Below are 16,328 nucleotides of genomic sequence, written 5' to 3'. Positions count from 1 at the left end.
GTTAGCAAAATTGTGACATTCTGAATGCTTACAACTGCAGCAGTACTGAGGCATATCTCCTCTTTAATAAGACAATTCAATCTCACATTTTAATTACCATGAATAAACACAAATGATCTGAATATTGCAATCAGTTTTCCCACTATAATCTTCCCATATCTTAGATCATTTGTGCTGGTCTCAATTTAAAATAAGTTGCTACTCTACAACATAATGGCTCTACAGACGAATCAGGGGATCCATTGGTGAGGCGAGGCATTACATAATTTATAGCTTTAATCTGCTCACTGAGGTGTGTGGTCTATGACAGTAATTATAAATGCAAGAAGAAATTATAGCTGAATACTTTAACTACATTAGGAGTCATCTGATGAACAATTGTGATTGCCTGCTCATTTCCAACAGAGGGCAAGTTGGTGTCACAGTATTCAAATCACCATTGTGCCCATGTGCTTTTCTCCATTTGCCATCAAATGTCAGCCGCCTGTTATAAAACAGAGATTTGATGGTGGTGGTAATTGAGGGACTTGATTGCTGGAAAGAAAAGAGATAAATTGTGTAAAATGTTTATGAATTTAGCAGGCAATTATATTTTATAGCTGTGAAATAAGAGAGCTGAAGAAAATGTCTACTTGTTATGAAGAACACAGTCATTCCCAACCACACATTGATCTACGCATATATTGTTAATTTACAATATTTCAGGAGAAGTACAGGAGACTCATGAAAACTTAAAATGAACACAGTCTGGTATCAAATGTTAATTCTTTATTTCAATTGGTAAAAAAAAGGTGCAGGTATCATTTGTCTCACTGTCATCCTTTTAAAATGAAACACATTTAGATTTGATTTTTCCTTGTTTCCAACCTGTCTAAATTTGTTGGGTTCATGTACAGAATCTGAGTCTAACCTGGTGATTTAACATTTATTAAAGTGCTTTTCTGTTCTATCATTGAAACACAAAACATTTTTACATAGCAATTCACTGTACAGTTCAATGTACAGTGCAATAAATGTGTTAACATGTGTCTGGCTACCTGTTTAAAACAGCTGCATATTTTACAAAGGTGTAGCATTGGAGATGATCATTACAATTTATCCATTACATTTTCCTTGAAATAATACAATTGAAACTTGGCATATTATACAAATAAATAGTAGTCATAGCCAGAGCTATTGCATGCAAACGTTAGCAATTATATTTCAAGCAGTAATACATTTCATTACTGGTGATGCATTTAAGAAGGGTGCAAAGGTATAAGTTGGTGTATTCTTTAACATTTTAGGGTTTAGTCTAGCCAGTGTGTCCATGTCATATTCAATCAAATGTTTTCAATGCTACTGGATAACATTGCTGAAATATCTAACCAGTGTTTCAAAAATCAATAACAACAAAAAAGGTAGCAAAAAAGAACAACTCCTACTCTTTATCCATTTCCACATATTGTGAATGGTTATCAGGTGATTTGCTGTGAGTTTTACTCAAGTGGAGTTTAACTGCATGGTTACTAGCAAATGTCCTACAACACAGCTTACATTTGAACTTAGTGTCAACATCCTCCTCTGTGACTAGCGTCTCTGTCGCACGGACACTGAGAGCCTTTGACAGTTCTGGCTCCTCTACCTTCGTCTGATGCTCAATAGGCAATTTGCGCATATCTTTGATTTGGAACCCTAGGTGTGATTCCAGGTGGGAGATGAAGGCTGGTGGTGTCCTGAACTGGGAAGCACAGTCATTGCAGTAGAAGATCGGATGGCCAGTGTCCATGCTCTTCAGAAACTTGGTCCCCCCTGTTTTCCTAAGTTGGTATTTCACATTGGCCAACCAGTGGCTGATGGTTGTCATGGACAGTCCAGTAAACTTAGAGATGTGCATTCGTTCCTGAGGACCAAGATCTGAGAGTAAGTACTTGCCCTCAGAAGTCAGAAAGAGGCTGGAGGCGAACTGGGCTTGGAGGATGATAAGATGTCGGGGGTTCCAGTTCGAATGCCTTCCCTTGCGCTTGTGAACCGAGTATACCTCAGCCGACACATCCTCAGAGCATCTCACGTCTGATTCCAGTTTCATGGTGGGTATCCTTGATGGCATAGAGGCTTTTGGTGTGGTGGCTTTAGGAAGAACCTTGACCATGTCAGCAATGTCAGACAGAGCGTGTTTCTGTGGCATTGGGGCAAAGGGTTGTAGATGGGAGAAACTTGGTTTGTTAGGTTTATATTTTGTCAGGTCTATTGGCTGATCATTGCTAGCAAACAGGAAGGCAATGTTAGCGCTGTTCCTAGCAGGGGTAGCATGCACCACTGCTGGTTTCTCCATACTCTGGTTCAGTTCAGCTAATATAGATTGAGAGCGAGCAGATAGTTTACTATTTTCAGATCTTGAATTGGTGGGCTTATTTGCTTTACCCAAATGGCTGTTCAGAACTGATTGCAGTGCACTTAGAGGGTTTATGCCGAGTATTTCCGGGGTGTCATTGACAAGCTCTGAAGTAGTGCTTCGTCCACCGGTGGCAGGAGGGCTTGGTGTCTTGCCTCTGTCTGAGAAATCTGGGCTCCACTTCCCTTTGATCACATCACTCCCTTCATTCAGACAGTCTGCGTCGAGCTTTGAAGAGGTAGAGGAATTATCCTGACAATCGCTGTCATTATTCTCCACCAGATCAAACTTAATATTCAGACGTTCTTTACCATCGCTAATGCCAACCTTTTCTTTCTTGGTGTCCGCTTTTCGATACTGTTGCTGTGGAGTGTCAACTCCCCCAGCACCCTGAAGAAACTTCCCCTTTGGGGCGATCGGTCTCAGCTTGTGGTTGAATGTGTGCTTTACCTGAATGGGGGGAGACGCTGAGAGATGAGTGCTGCTCTTGATGATCCCAGAGAGTTGATAGGAAGCGTGGATACTGGGGTAGGCACTCCAGCTGGGGGTCCCAGTCTGAGCCTTGTTGATTGCAGAGGCGACCGTGTTGGCTAAAGACTTGAGGATATCCCCTCCACCACCTGACAATCCCTGCTGCTCCAGATCCTCCTCACAAAGATATCGATATTTAATCACCCTGTTCCCTGCCTTTTGATCCTCACTGTCTGCCTTGTCATCTTTCACTTCACTTTCTTCCATTTTGTCCAATGTGCCTTCCCTCTGGCTATCTTTCTCACTGCCCCCTGGGGAATATGTTTTTGGAGACACTTTATCGCCATCAGTTTTGTTAGCAAGCGGCTCAGCTAATACCTGCATCTTTTCTATAACCAAGGGATCCAGAGCTAACTGTTTCCCTTTCTTAGAGGCTGAGTGTGTAACTTTCATGAAATGTCCAGTGACCATCATATGAGTGGTGAGTTGTTGCAGGGTATCGTGTGAGCTTCCACACTCCATGCATTTTAGAATCTGAGATTTGCATGTCTCAAACTGCCAAGTGTAGCTAGCCCCATTCTGATAACCATAGCGATTACTGTTAGCATTTGAAATAGCAGCGGACCGTTGGGCCTCGCTGTAGCCAGCTAACCCTGTGGTAGAATCAGGAGAACAAGGTCTGTTGGCCTCATAGGTCCGTTTCTTTGCTGGTGGCAGTAATCTAGGTGAGAGTACTGGGATAGGTTCTTTCAAAGGTACTTTTTGGTAATGCTTAGTTTTTATCATATGGACACTCAAGTCCTGGAGGGACTCAAAAGAATGGCCACAGAACATACACTTCAGAACTTTCTGTGCATCCTCTTTCCCTTCCATGTCTTGCAAATTTCGTTTCCTTGATTTGGAAGAGGATGTGGAGGCATTGCTTGGTTTTCCATGATTGTTGTCCTGGTAATGTCCACTCTTGTTCATGTGCACTGTCAAATCCACAATACTGTCATAGGCTGCACTGCAGTCCTTACACTTGAATCGGCTGGCCCCTGTAAATACTGTCCCACCTGCTTTGCTGCTTTGTCTGTAGAGGTGGACCGAGCTGAAGAGGTTGGGTTTGGACACAGGCTTTGGGGAGTGTGTTTGCTGGAAGGTTTTGGATAGTGCATCCTGATGCCAGTCAAATTCACTCTTGGTGCTAACATTGGTGCTGTCACAGTTAGCTTTGCTGGGAGTTTTGCTAATTTTCAAGTCCATTCCGATCCCTGTGTAGTAGGAATCTGAGAGAAAGTTAGCATAGGCGGCCCTCATTTTCTCCAGGCTGCTGTGCATGTCATCCTTGTGTTTCGAACCGCTGCTCCCCTCGTCCTTCTGGCTTTCAGGTGGTGGGGAACTTTTGAAGTCTGAGAGTGAGAGTCTATCGCTGGCGTCGCTAAGGCGCGACTCCAACTCGGCTTCTTGATGGGAAAGGACACTGACGGGGGAGTCCTGGTTGCTGTAGCTGCTTTTGTTGTCCATCTCTTTGTCCTCTGAGGCCTTGGGACTCGTCTTCTCTTCAGTTGGAGTGTCATTCTCTCTGTCATCCTCAGAGATGGTCTCTCGCATGATGCCATGTTCATCAGGCTCGTATACTGAAAAAGAAGGAGAAGGAGAGATACAATTTAGAAACCTTTGTTATTAAGCTTCACATAATCTCGTTTCCAGACACTTCCGACCAATGAAAGTCTGGTGGACCAACGCGTCAAACTGTGCCTTCGTTAGCCAATAAAGAAAAACCAGAATAAACTCCCGGTGCATAGGCATTGGCTTAATCTACAGCATCTTCCTTTTAACCCTCCCCACGCTTCACAGTCATGTGATAAATGATGACAAATACTTTACTAAGCAGGCAACTCCCATAGTGGGAGTGACCATAGAATTCTAAGGCCAAGTTTGAATCTTTCATATCTCAGACTTATATGCCCAATAGCCTGGGGACGAGGTTATTCATTACAAGACCCCTATCTCTCTTTAGACTACATAATAGTAAGAAATCACCATAGGAGAGGGAAAATAGTTGAGTTGCAATCACTACTGAGCATTTGAAATATTTCCAAGAATGGAAAAATATGCAAAGTACGTCAAAACAAGAGGTTTTGTTTGCTTTTTTGTTCTGTTTTCAGAGAAACTGTGGAGTCCACACAAGGCTACATGCACAATGCAGGACTGAGCTACATGAGAGGATCAACAGTATGGATGTCACATGCCTTTTCTAACAAACTACTAGAGGTCAAGCGGCTCCTTGTGATTCACGGCGGGTCATTGACTTAGTGCTGTCTCAAAGGTTTCCCTGCCTCATGTTGAGATGTTTACAACAATCGTTGGCCAATGACAGGCAAAATGCAATTGATTTTTGCTAGGGTTTTACTAAGTGTTATTGCAAGTGGCCTATTCCAAAGTGATTATGAGTATCTCCAAACTGCAATGAACTTGCAATGAAAAAACTTAAGCTTTCTCTGTTGGATAATATCTTTCCATGCTTGGATCCACCAGATTGTGTTGCAGCAAATTACAAAGACTGAGCGATATTCTAATATTCCACAAGTGTTCTATGAATAAATGAAAAAGCCTGAGCCTTGCAAGATGAGAGGGGTTTACTTACATTTCAGATTTCAAAATGAGCTGAAATATATCCTGTCTCCATTTAAGTGGTTACAGAGTGAGATAGTCTTTCTTGACAGAGAAATTTGCATTCTTTATGCAAAAAAAAAAAACTAAATCTGGATAATAATTAATATATGAATCACAGCACAACAAAGAACCAATAAATTGTTGAAAATATATGTATTTATTATAACAAGATCATTATCTAACATTTCTAGAAGTTGCTGGCAATCTGTCACATTGTTATATTGTCCTTGACAGGCTCATAAACAGCAATTATCTATTTCATTATCCACCTGTTTGTTCACACTCATAGGGCTCAATGTTATTGCATCAATTAACTGATAATTAAACAACAGTTTTTCTAATTGACATATTTAACATCATCTAATTTGCATTACTTGTGATACAGCATATTAAGCAGTTTTGAACCAGGCTGGAGGATCAGATAGTCATACAGTAAATTAATCAGTAAAACTATTATCAATACAAAACAATCAAACTCTTCTCTGTTGAATTAAGGTCCCTCTCAAATTTAGCCAGTCCACAATATGAAAACAAACTACTTAAAAAATACTTTCGAAGAAATATCTTGCAGTATGTCCTCTCATTCATATTGGAAATGTTGCATTTTGGGAGAAGTTATGGCAGATGTGCTTTTAGTTAAACATGACAAGGACACAATGGCCTTGTCTAGGCACCTATGCATTTAATGTGGGTAATATTTCACCTTTGATTTAGGGGCACTCTATGGAATGCTGAATGTAAGGAGCACTCCAAGTACTACAGAACACTGGGTCAGTCCATAGAATGAAGAATGTCATCCTCCTTCGCATTCGGAAAATAAATCTTTTTTTTAATCAATTTTTCACAAGTGTCTCAGGACAAGCTTTAGAGGTGAACTGGTTGCCAGCTAATGGATGAAGATGGTCATGGGACTCAAAACAAACATGGAGAACAAGGAGCCACGCAGCAGACCAGAGATTCCCGAATGTGCTATGACCCTCAACCACAAGAGAGACTTCTGGATTGGCCAACTGAGATCATTGATGGCTTCCAAAACACCCTCTTCCCCCCATGCTGGAGAGGGAGTGTTGTTAGAGTACAGAGACATGTTTTATTGATCGTTTAATATTTACAGTTGAAGTCGGAAGTTTACATACACTTAGGTTGGAGTCATTAAAACAAATTTTTCAACAACTCCACAAATTTCTTGTTAACAAACTATAGTTTTGGTAAGTCGGTTAGGACATCTACTTTGTGCATGACACAAGTAATTTTTCCATTAATTGTTTACAGACAGTTTATTTCACTTATCACACTGTATCACACTTCCAGTGGGTCAGAAGTTTACATACACTAAGTTGACTGTGCCTTCAAACAGCTTGGAAAATTCAGAAAAGTATGTCATGGCTTCAGAAGCTTCAGATAGGCTAATTGACATAATTTGAGTCAATTGGAGGTGTACCTGTGGAAGTATTTCAAGGCCTACCTTCAAACTCATTGCCTCTTTGCTTGACATGATGGGAAAATCAAAAGAAATCAGCCAAGACCTCAGAATTAATTTTTTGTCCTCCACAATTCTGGTTCATCCTTGGGAGCAATTTCCAAACGCCTGAAGGTACCATGTTCATCTGTCCAAACAATAGTACGCAAGTATAAACACCATGGGACCGCGCAGCCGTCATATCAGTCAGGAACGCATTAACTCCTAGAGATGAACGTACTTTGGTGCGAAAAGTGCAAATCAATCCCAGAACGACAGCAAAGGACCTTGTGAAGATGCTGGAGGAAACAGGTACAAAAGTATCTTCATCCACAGTAAAACGAGTCCCATATTGACATAACCTGAAAGGCCACTCAGCAAGGAAGAAGCCACTGCTCCAAAACCGCCATAAAAAAGCCAGACTACGGTTTGCAACTGCACATTCGGACAAAGATCGTACTTTTTGGAGAAATGTCCTCTGGTCTGATGAAACAAAAATATAACTGTTTGGCCATAATGACCATTGTTATGTTTGGAGGAAAAAGGGGGATGCTTGCAAGCTGAAGAACACCACCCCAACTGTGAAGCACAGGGGTGGCAGCATCATGTTGTGGGGTTGCTTTGCTACAAGAGGGACTGGTGCATTTCACAAATTAGATGGCATCATGAGGCAGGAAACTTATGTGGATATATTGAAGCAACATCTCAAGACATCAGTCAGGAAGTTAAAGCTTGGGTCGCAAACGGGTCTTCCAAATGGACAATGATCCCAAGCATACTTCCAAAGTTGTGGCAAAATGGCTTAAGGACAACGAAGTCAAGGTATTGGAGTGGCCATCACAAAGCCCTGCCATCAATCCTATAGAAAATGTTTGTGCAGAACTGAAAACGCGTGTGCAAGCAAGGAGGCCTACAAACCTGACTTAGGTACACCAGCTGTGTTAGGAGGAATGGACCAAAATTCACCCAACTTACTGTGGGAAGCTTGTGGAAGGCTACCCGAAACGTTTGACCCAAGTTAAACAATTTAAATGTAATGCTGCCAAATACTAATTGAGTGTGTAAACTTCTGACCCCCTGGGAATGTGATGAAAGTAATAAAAGTTTAAATTAAATAATTCTCTCTACTATTATTCTGACATTTGACATTCCTAAAATAAAGTGGTGATCCTAACTTACCTAAAACAGGGAATTTTTACTAGGATTAAATGTCAGGAATTGTGAAAAACTGAGATTAAATGTATTTGGTTAAGGTGTATGTAAACTTCTGACTTCAACTGTAGTTATCACAGATAAACGAGAACACTATTGCCTATGACAAGCTTCTAGTTGACGTCTTCTATTTTGAAAGTCTTGATAGAGACTATGGACAGAAGTCAATTATAGCACATTGCTTTTTTGGAAAATTCAAATTACCGTAGAACCTTTCATTTATATCGACCATTACCAAATATTGATTGATAAAAGAGCATTTTCAAGTAGAAGTTTCAAGGATTGTCTGGTGACATATTACAGATTTAGCAAAACAGCTTTAATTAGCCTACTTCATGCAGATAGTGAACCTTCTAACTAATTCATGGATTAAGAATTAGCATTAATAAATATTTCACTAAGAGACACTTAGCAATCATACAGCAATGGAGCACACTGACATGCATCCAATAAATTGTTATTTCATGGCAATTAGATGATACAATTTACTATGTTCAAGTAGCTTTATCTACACTGCCAGAGAGCACTATCAAACTCAGCATGGCTATTTAATGAAACAAAAATGTATTAAGATAATAACTTAATCATCAGGAATTAAAATCCTAAAGTAACAGAATGTGAGAATAGTCTACATTTAGTATACTTTGTATTTCCAGACGAAATTGACAGAAATGATCAGCAGCATTTCCTGCCCATTTGATCTAAAGTAATATCAGTGAAAATGAGGTGACGCGAGAAGGTCCACTCCCGTCCATGCGGGAATACAGACTGCCTGCCTTCCCACATTTGGGACAACGACTCCCATAGTTAGGGCGGAGACAAGACCATCTCGTCATTATATACAGTATCTCTGGTTATCTACATACAAAGGCACCAGGCAGGGGTGACTCCAAGATACCCACATGTCTACTTCCACTTCTCACACTCTTTGTAACTCCATTTTGCCAACCCTTGGTTGATGCCAATTAGCAATATCAAATGCAAGGGCAGAGCCTTCTCTGATGCTACTTAGGGACATTGTAGTCTACATCTCTGATACAAATGTATGATCATAATTTGATCACCTGTTGCAGAATAACTTGGCATTTTCCAAGTTAGCATGCTGAAATTAGTTTGTGTTTCCCCAGTAACAGTATTTAACTTCCACTATTAGCCTGTTAATATTACCTTTGTAATGGTAAAGATATCAACATTTATCACATGGAAGGTCAGTGCTCATTAAAGTGACAAGGCAGTCAGTGAGCAGCCTGACAGGGTTAGCTAATGGACAGCTGCCTGCAATACCCTGAATATCCCAGGTAATACTATCTTCACAGAAAATTGTGTAATTCATAGGTGCCAGTGACAGGTCTGCATGTCTGTGCCACTTTCCTGAACTGCTCTCCGGTTGTCTCAAGCTACAGTTTTCGCTGCTCACAAATCAATATCCCTTTTTACTTCACATTGATTGCCTGGCGGTGGGACCGACCTAAGCAGGACTGTTATGACATTTCTAGATTTCCCCCTGTCCTTGGAACAATCAATTACACGCTCATAGCAATCAAAACCTCTTTGGAAAATGAACCTGCTCCATGACATTTTCATCTCCCGGATTTATGGCACTCTAAATAGAAAAAAATGAAACACAGCAGGCCCGTCCGTCCGTCTATGCTATCCGTCCATCTACGGTGTCCCACATAAGAATGCAGCTTCTAGAGTCTACACGTTAATAAAACAGGTCAGGCAAATAAAGCAATCTACAGACTTTGTCTTCTGGAGTCAAATTGTCTCCCCAACCTCTGCAAGACTTTTGTTGATATATTGTTGTAAATGAGCAGTTTCATTTGTTGTCACTATAGATTTCAGTTCTATAATAAGGTAAGTGAGATAGATATGTTGTAGGTTCCTCTCCAGAGCACTCTATGGAGCTGGAGTCCTTGTAGTGTGAAGGGAGACATCTCAAAGAGAGGCTGACGCACTGTACTGTAATTTTGATCAAATATCTACTAAAACTATACTTTTGTTGTTGACTTAATAGTGTCTGCAATATGGCTACAAGTTTTCTAGTGGTTAGTCATCATTATATACAGTATTAACTTACGCTTAATGCACAAGCCTGTCATAAGACCGAGAGACATACCAGCTATGTAATATTTGACAGATGTCAGTCAGTTGAAGTCAGGTTACAGTATGCTGTTTATCTAGATCAATCTGAGACTGGATAGACGGCTGACATTGCATGAGTTAATTTTTCATCCGGGCTAATAGCTTACTGTAAACTCAATAATCATTGCTTTATTTTACAGACAGTATATTTGACTTGTATGTCTTTATACTGTCTCGAAACAATGAAGGACATGTTTACAGGGTTCACAGACTGCCTAGCCCATGTGATCCAGTTAACTATTACTGGAAGGTAATAGACAAAACACAAAATGTTTTTTTTATTTTTTATTGTAAAATAAGGAGGCCTAAATAACTTTTACGACCCTTCTCACACTCCACCTATAGCCTAGATGATTTATTTTGCTTGAACCAGTACATCACCCCCACAGTCATAAATACACTCAGAACACTGTTATGTTACCAGCAAACATAAGATGAAGTCAGAATGCAGTCATACAGTGGTTGCAGAAATCGCAAAATGTTGAATAGTTCGCCTAATTTCAGTTTGTGACAAAACAAGCAAGTATAGTGTAGAGAATCATTGTACCATCTAAACCGCTGTGAAATATATTTTTCATAACCAAACACATTGTATTTTCAGCTGTTTGAAACTGGTATACTAACCGAAAGTAAAAGATGCAAAAACAAAAAACTTAAGCATGGGAATCATAGAAATAATGCACACAGAACAGATCTACCGCTTCTTAGACTTGCTTTCAACGAGAATTACATATCTATAACTCACATTTCTATGTTGCCCAAAAAGTTACATATTGCAGCTTTAAGATCTCTCTGAGGGCTCTGCTGCAGCGTGAAACCATGCGACAGAGAGTTTAGTGTCCATTTTTGTATGCATGAATGGGATGATACTTAAAGCGCATTACCTACTTCACTAAACAGAGGCTATTCATGCAGATAACTGCCTTGCTTTCATACACCGGCACATTCAATATTTAATAGTCTAATATGATCAAATAAAGAACCTCAACATTTCAAAGCAGACAACGTGGACAATGTGAAGAAAGGCAGATTGTGAATTGTGCTAAAGGCAGCATGATGTAGCTACTTGGATGGACTCAGACCCAGATTTATATGATAGGATCACAAATATGACACCAGACCAGACCCTACCATCTGGCAGTTGATTTGAGCAAAAATCATCACAATAATTACGGCAATCAAAACAATATTTCCACATTCACAACCAACATGTTGTTAGTGAATGAAGGTAAAACATTGAAAACCTTACTAACCTACACCATTGACACCTGATCTTGAAACAGCTACAATATGTTTCAAGACTAAGACTAAAAAGGAGCAGAATCTGCATGTTTATTTGAAGATTTTTATCTTTCTGATAAAAATGCTGTCGTTCCTCAGTGTCCCTGTTTCTTCATCGATACTAATCACAATTCTCACTTAGTCACATCAAGCTGTGGCTGCCATCCTACTGTAGCTCCAGGAGTCCCTTCCCCTCCCTCCCTCAATGATGTCACTGAGCGACACTGCTCTTTTTGATGCCTGGCTGCTAGAAGCTCCTGATCCGAGACGCATCACTCGGCCCGCTGCCTAATTGGAAGTGAATAGCAGGAGAGCAATGCAATTTGCACTCCAGCACCTAAGTCATCACGTAAGCGTGCCACCGTGCTATCGCCAGCCGCCATGCCGCCTGCCACCGCCTCACAGGCAGTACTATTGCCTCGTGTTGCATCTCACCAGAAGAGGAGGGCCCCGCTTTCAGGGCTGGCAGGGGACATTTTACACACCCTTCCAAAAAACAAGGAACCACGAGAATATTGCCTCACTGGTAGTGGCACTACAGTCCATTTGTTAAGTTCAAGGATTTTGTTTCTGGCGAATGCAACAAATACTTTCTTAGGAAAAGGAAAACAGTACATTTAATCATGAACAGCAAATACTACTGTCAATATAATAAAAAAACATTTTTATCTGAGAAAGAGAGAGACAGACACACAGAGAAAGAGAGACAGACACACAGAGAAAGAGAGACAGACACACAGAGAGAGAGACAGACACACAGAGAGAGAGACAGACACACAGAGAGAGAGACAGACACACAGAGAGAGAGACAGACACACAGAGAGAGAGACAGACACACAGAGAGAGAGACAGACACAGAGAGAGAGAGACAGACACACAGAGAGAGAGACAGACACACAGAGAGAGAGACAGACACACAGAGAGAGAGACAGACACACAGAGAGAGAGACAGACACACAGAGAGAGCGCGAGAGAGCGCGAGACAGACAGACACACAGAGAGAGCGCCAGAGAGCGCGAGACAGACAGACACACAGAGAGAGCGCCAGAGAGCGCCAGAGAGCGCGAGACAGACAGACACACAGAGAGAGCGCCAGAGAGCGCCAGAGAGCGCCAGAGAGCGCCAGAGAGCGCCAGAGAGCGCCAGAGAGCGCCAGAGAGCGCCAGAGAGCGCCAGAGAGCGCGAGACAGACAGACACACAGAGAGAGCGCCAGAGAGCGCCAGAGAGCGCCAGAGAGTGCGAGACAGACAGACACACAGAGAGAGCGCCAGAGAGCGCCAGAGAGCGCCAGAGAGCGCCAGAGAGCGCGAGACAGACAGACACACAGAGAGAGCGCCAGAGAGCGCCAGAGAGCGCCAGAGAGTGCCAGAGAGCGCGAGACAGACAGACACACAGAGAGAGCGCCAGAGAGCGCCAGAGAGCGCGAGACAGACAGACACACAGAGAGAGCGCCAGAGAGCGCCAGAGAGCGCGAGACAGACAGACACACAGAGAGAGCGCCAGAGAGCGCGAGACAGACAGACACACAGAGAGAGCGCCAGAGAGCGCCAGAGAGCGCCAGAGAGTGCGAGACAGACACACAGAGAGAGCGCCAGAGAGCGCCAGAGAGCGCCAGAGAGCGCCAGACAGACAGAGACAGACAGACAGAGACAGACAGACACAGACAGACAGACACAGACAGACAGAGACAGACAGAGACAGACAGACACAGACAGACAGAGACAGACAGACAGAGACAGACAGACAGAGACAGACAGACAGAGACAGACAGACAGAGACAGACAGACAGAGACAGACAGAGACAGACAGAGACAGACAGAGACAGACAGAGACAGACAGAGACAGACAGAGACAGACAGAGACAGACAGAGACAGACAGACAGAAAGAAAGAAAGAGAGAAAGTGAAAGACAAGGGGACAGAAAGACAGAGCTGCTACTCAGTACAGCCCAGTGTGCTGCTGCTTGCTCCTTTCTCTGTCACTTGGTTTTTGAAGAGCTTGTGACATGGCTCTCCAGGAGCGACGTGATGAGGTCTGATGGTTCCTTTCTGCAGAATAGCAGTTTACCCCTCATTCACCCTTATCAGAGAGAACCCATCATCTTACTGTACGCCACCCATCCAAACTGTGCATATTGGAGCTGACCAGTCAAGCAAACAGAGGTACTAATAAAAGACCATCTTGCTTCGGTTCAAATTTCTCTGATTGAATGTCAGTCAGGAATGTTTACGTGGTTTGGCAGGCAGGGTAGGGGAAAATGGGCCATCGTTTAAAGGACCACTGCCTCGCACAGATTAGGTCTTTGTTCAAAGCTTTTATGAGCCACAGGCTGGGAGGAGGAGGATGGGACAATTATTCTACACTTGTCTGACCGGACTTGGATTTTATGATGCCCAGTAGTTCTGCAACATACAGACTAATAAAACAAATGCATTATACATTTACCAGGTAATTTGATTGCAAAGAGATTTTTATTTAATTAGATTTTGCTATATTTTTATTTTACAAAGTGAAAGTGGTTGAATTGAATCTTTTTAGAGAAAACTCCTAAATGAAATAAATATCCTATACATTATATTTTGGTCCTTTGCTATATAACACATTGTGTTGTGACAATAAGCTATTACATATCATAGTGTATTTGATGTAATATACACTGAACATAAATATAAATGCAACATACTACAATTTCAAAGATTTGACTGAGTTACAGTTCATATAAGGAAATCAGTCAATTGAAATAAATTCATTCGGCCCTAATTTCACATGACTGGGAATACAGATTTGCATCTGTCGGTCACAGATAAAGATTTTTTTTTAAAGTAGGGGCGTGGATCAGAAAACCAGCCAGTATCTGGTATGACAACCATTTACTTCATGCAGTGTATAGAGTTGATAAGGCTGTTGATTGTGGCCTGTGAAATGTTGTCCCACTCCTCTTCAATGGATGTGCGAAGCTGCTGGATATTGGCAGGAACTGGAACACGCTGTTGTATACGTCAATCCAGAGCATCCCAAACATGTTCAATAGGTGACGTCTGTTGAGTATGCAGGCCATGGAAGAACTGGGACATTTTCAGATCCTTGCGACATTGTGCATTATCATGCTGAAACATAAGGTGATGGTAGTGGATGAATGGCATGACAATGGGCCTCAGGATCTCTTCACGGTATCTCTGTACATTAAAATAAAAATAAAATGCAATTGTGTTCATTGTCTGTAGCTTATGCCTGCCCATACCATAACCCCACTGCCCCCATGGGGCACTCCGTTCACAACATTGACATCAGCAAACCGCTCGCCCACAGGACGCCATACACGCCATCTGCCCGGTACAGTTGAAACCCGGATTCATCCGTGAAGAGCACACTCCTCCAGCGTGCCAGTGGCCATCGAAGGTGAGCATTTACCCACTGAAGTCAGTTACGACACTGAACTGCAGTCAGGGCAAGACCCTGGTGAGGACAACGAGCATGTAGATGAGCTTCCCTGAGACAGTTTCTGACGGTTTGTTCAGAAAATCTTTGGTTGTGTAAACTCACATTTTCATCAGCTGTCCGGGTGGCTGGTCTCAGATGATTCCGCAGGTGAAGAAGCTGGATGTGGAGGTTCTGGGCTGGCGTGGTTACACGTATTCTGCAGTTGTGAGGCCCGTTGGACGTACTGCCAAATTCTCTAGGCGTCTTATTCTTGTGGAGGCGGCTTATGGTAGAGAAACTAACATCCAATTCTCTGGCAACAGCTCTGGTGGACATTCCTGCAGTCAGCATGACAATTGCATGCTCCCTCAAATCTGTACATTTTAAAGTGGCCTTTTACTGTCCCCAGCACAAGTTGCACCTGTGTAATGATCATGCTGTTTAATCAACTTCCCTGATATGCCACACCTTTCAGGTGGATGGATTATCTTGGCAAAGAAGAAACTAACAGATCACTAACATATTGATAACTTTTATGTCTTCAGAGAGGCAATTCATAAAACATAGCACATGTAAAAAAATATATAAAAATAGCAAAGGATGTTTACAAGCATGTAGGCAGGGTAAGTGCAATTTCAGTGTGAGTGCTAATGTGCAAGAGTCAACCTCTATTTTATTTGCCTTCTGTAGGGCTCTGCCCAGGGATGTAAACAAATTTGTGCACAACATGACAACATTTGTGGTCCTCTATTTCAACTCATGAAACATGGGATCAACACTTTACATGTTGCATTTATATTTTTGTTCAGTGTACAACATGAAATATAAAGGCTGCTAGTGGTCCACCTCTGTCACTACATGGTTCGCTCTCTGTTACATTTCCTCTTCTCCTGAGATAAGTGAATGTATATAGTCACAGCATCATGAACTTCACAAAAACGCTGGCCATCATGAATCTGATACTGAAGCTGCCTGGTGAAGAGTGTGTATTCTATTAAAACAATCTGCATTTCACTAACTCTCCCTCCCTCTTCTGGCTCTATGGATCTTTCATTAAAATCTGGACGGGAATCCAGAAGAGGCTTTCCCTATATAATCAGTTTTGTGCCATTTTCAGCAAAGGGAGGCATTTTTTTATGTTCCAAATTCATTAATAGTAGATTGCTGCTTTTTCCCTTCATTAAATACAACAGAAGCGTGGTACTGTCAGATGGTTTCTTGTGGGACCAAAGGCTGTTTCATGGCAAGTGTAAAAGGGAGAAGCAGACCCGCCAAACATGCAGCAGCTTTGGGGGACGAGACGAGCT

At 42.0% G+C, this 16,328-nt stretch overlaps 1 protein-coding gene across 1 annotated transcript in view; it reads right to left on the bottom strand.

Moving 5' to 3' along the window:
- Nucleotides 1-748: 748 nt before the first annotated feature.
- Nucleotides 749-16,328, bottom strand: part of LOC129829770 (teashirt homolog 2-like) — an 82,325-nt gene continuing 66,745 nt past the window's right edge. The window contains exon 2 of the mRNA XM_055891678.1: nucleotides 749-4,464. Coding sequence (XP_055747653.1) covers nucleotides 1,421-4,464 — 3,044 coding nt within the window. The 3' untranslated portion in view covers nucleotides 749-1,420. The remainder of the gene's footprint in view (nucleotides 4,465-16,328) is intronic.

Source organism: Salvelinus fontinalis, chromosome 31 (genome assembly GCF_029448725.1).
Source record: "Salvelinus fontinalis isolate EN_2023a chromosome 31, ASM2944872v1, whole genome shotgun sequence".
NCBI lineage: Eukaryota > Metazoa > Chordata > Actinopteri > Salmoniformes > Salmonidae > Salvelinus > Salvelinus fontinalis.
Note: the sequence above shows the minus strand (reverse complement) of the source record. Positions and strands in the feature narration are given on the sequence as shown.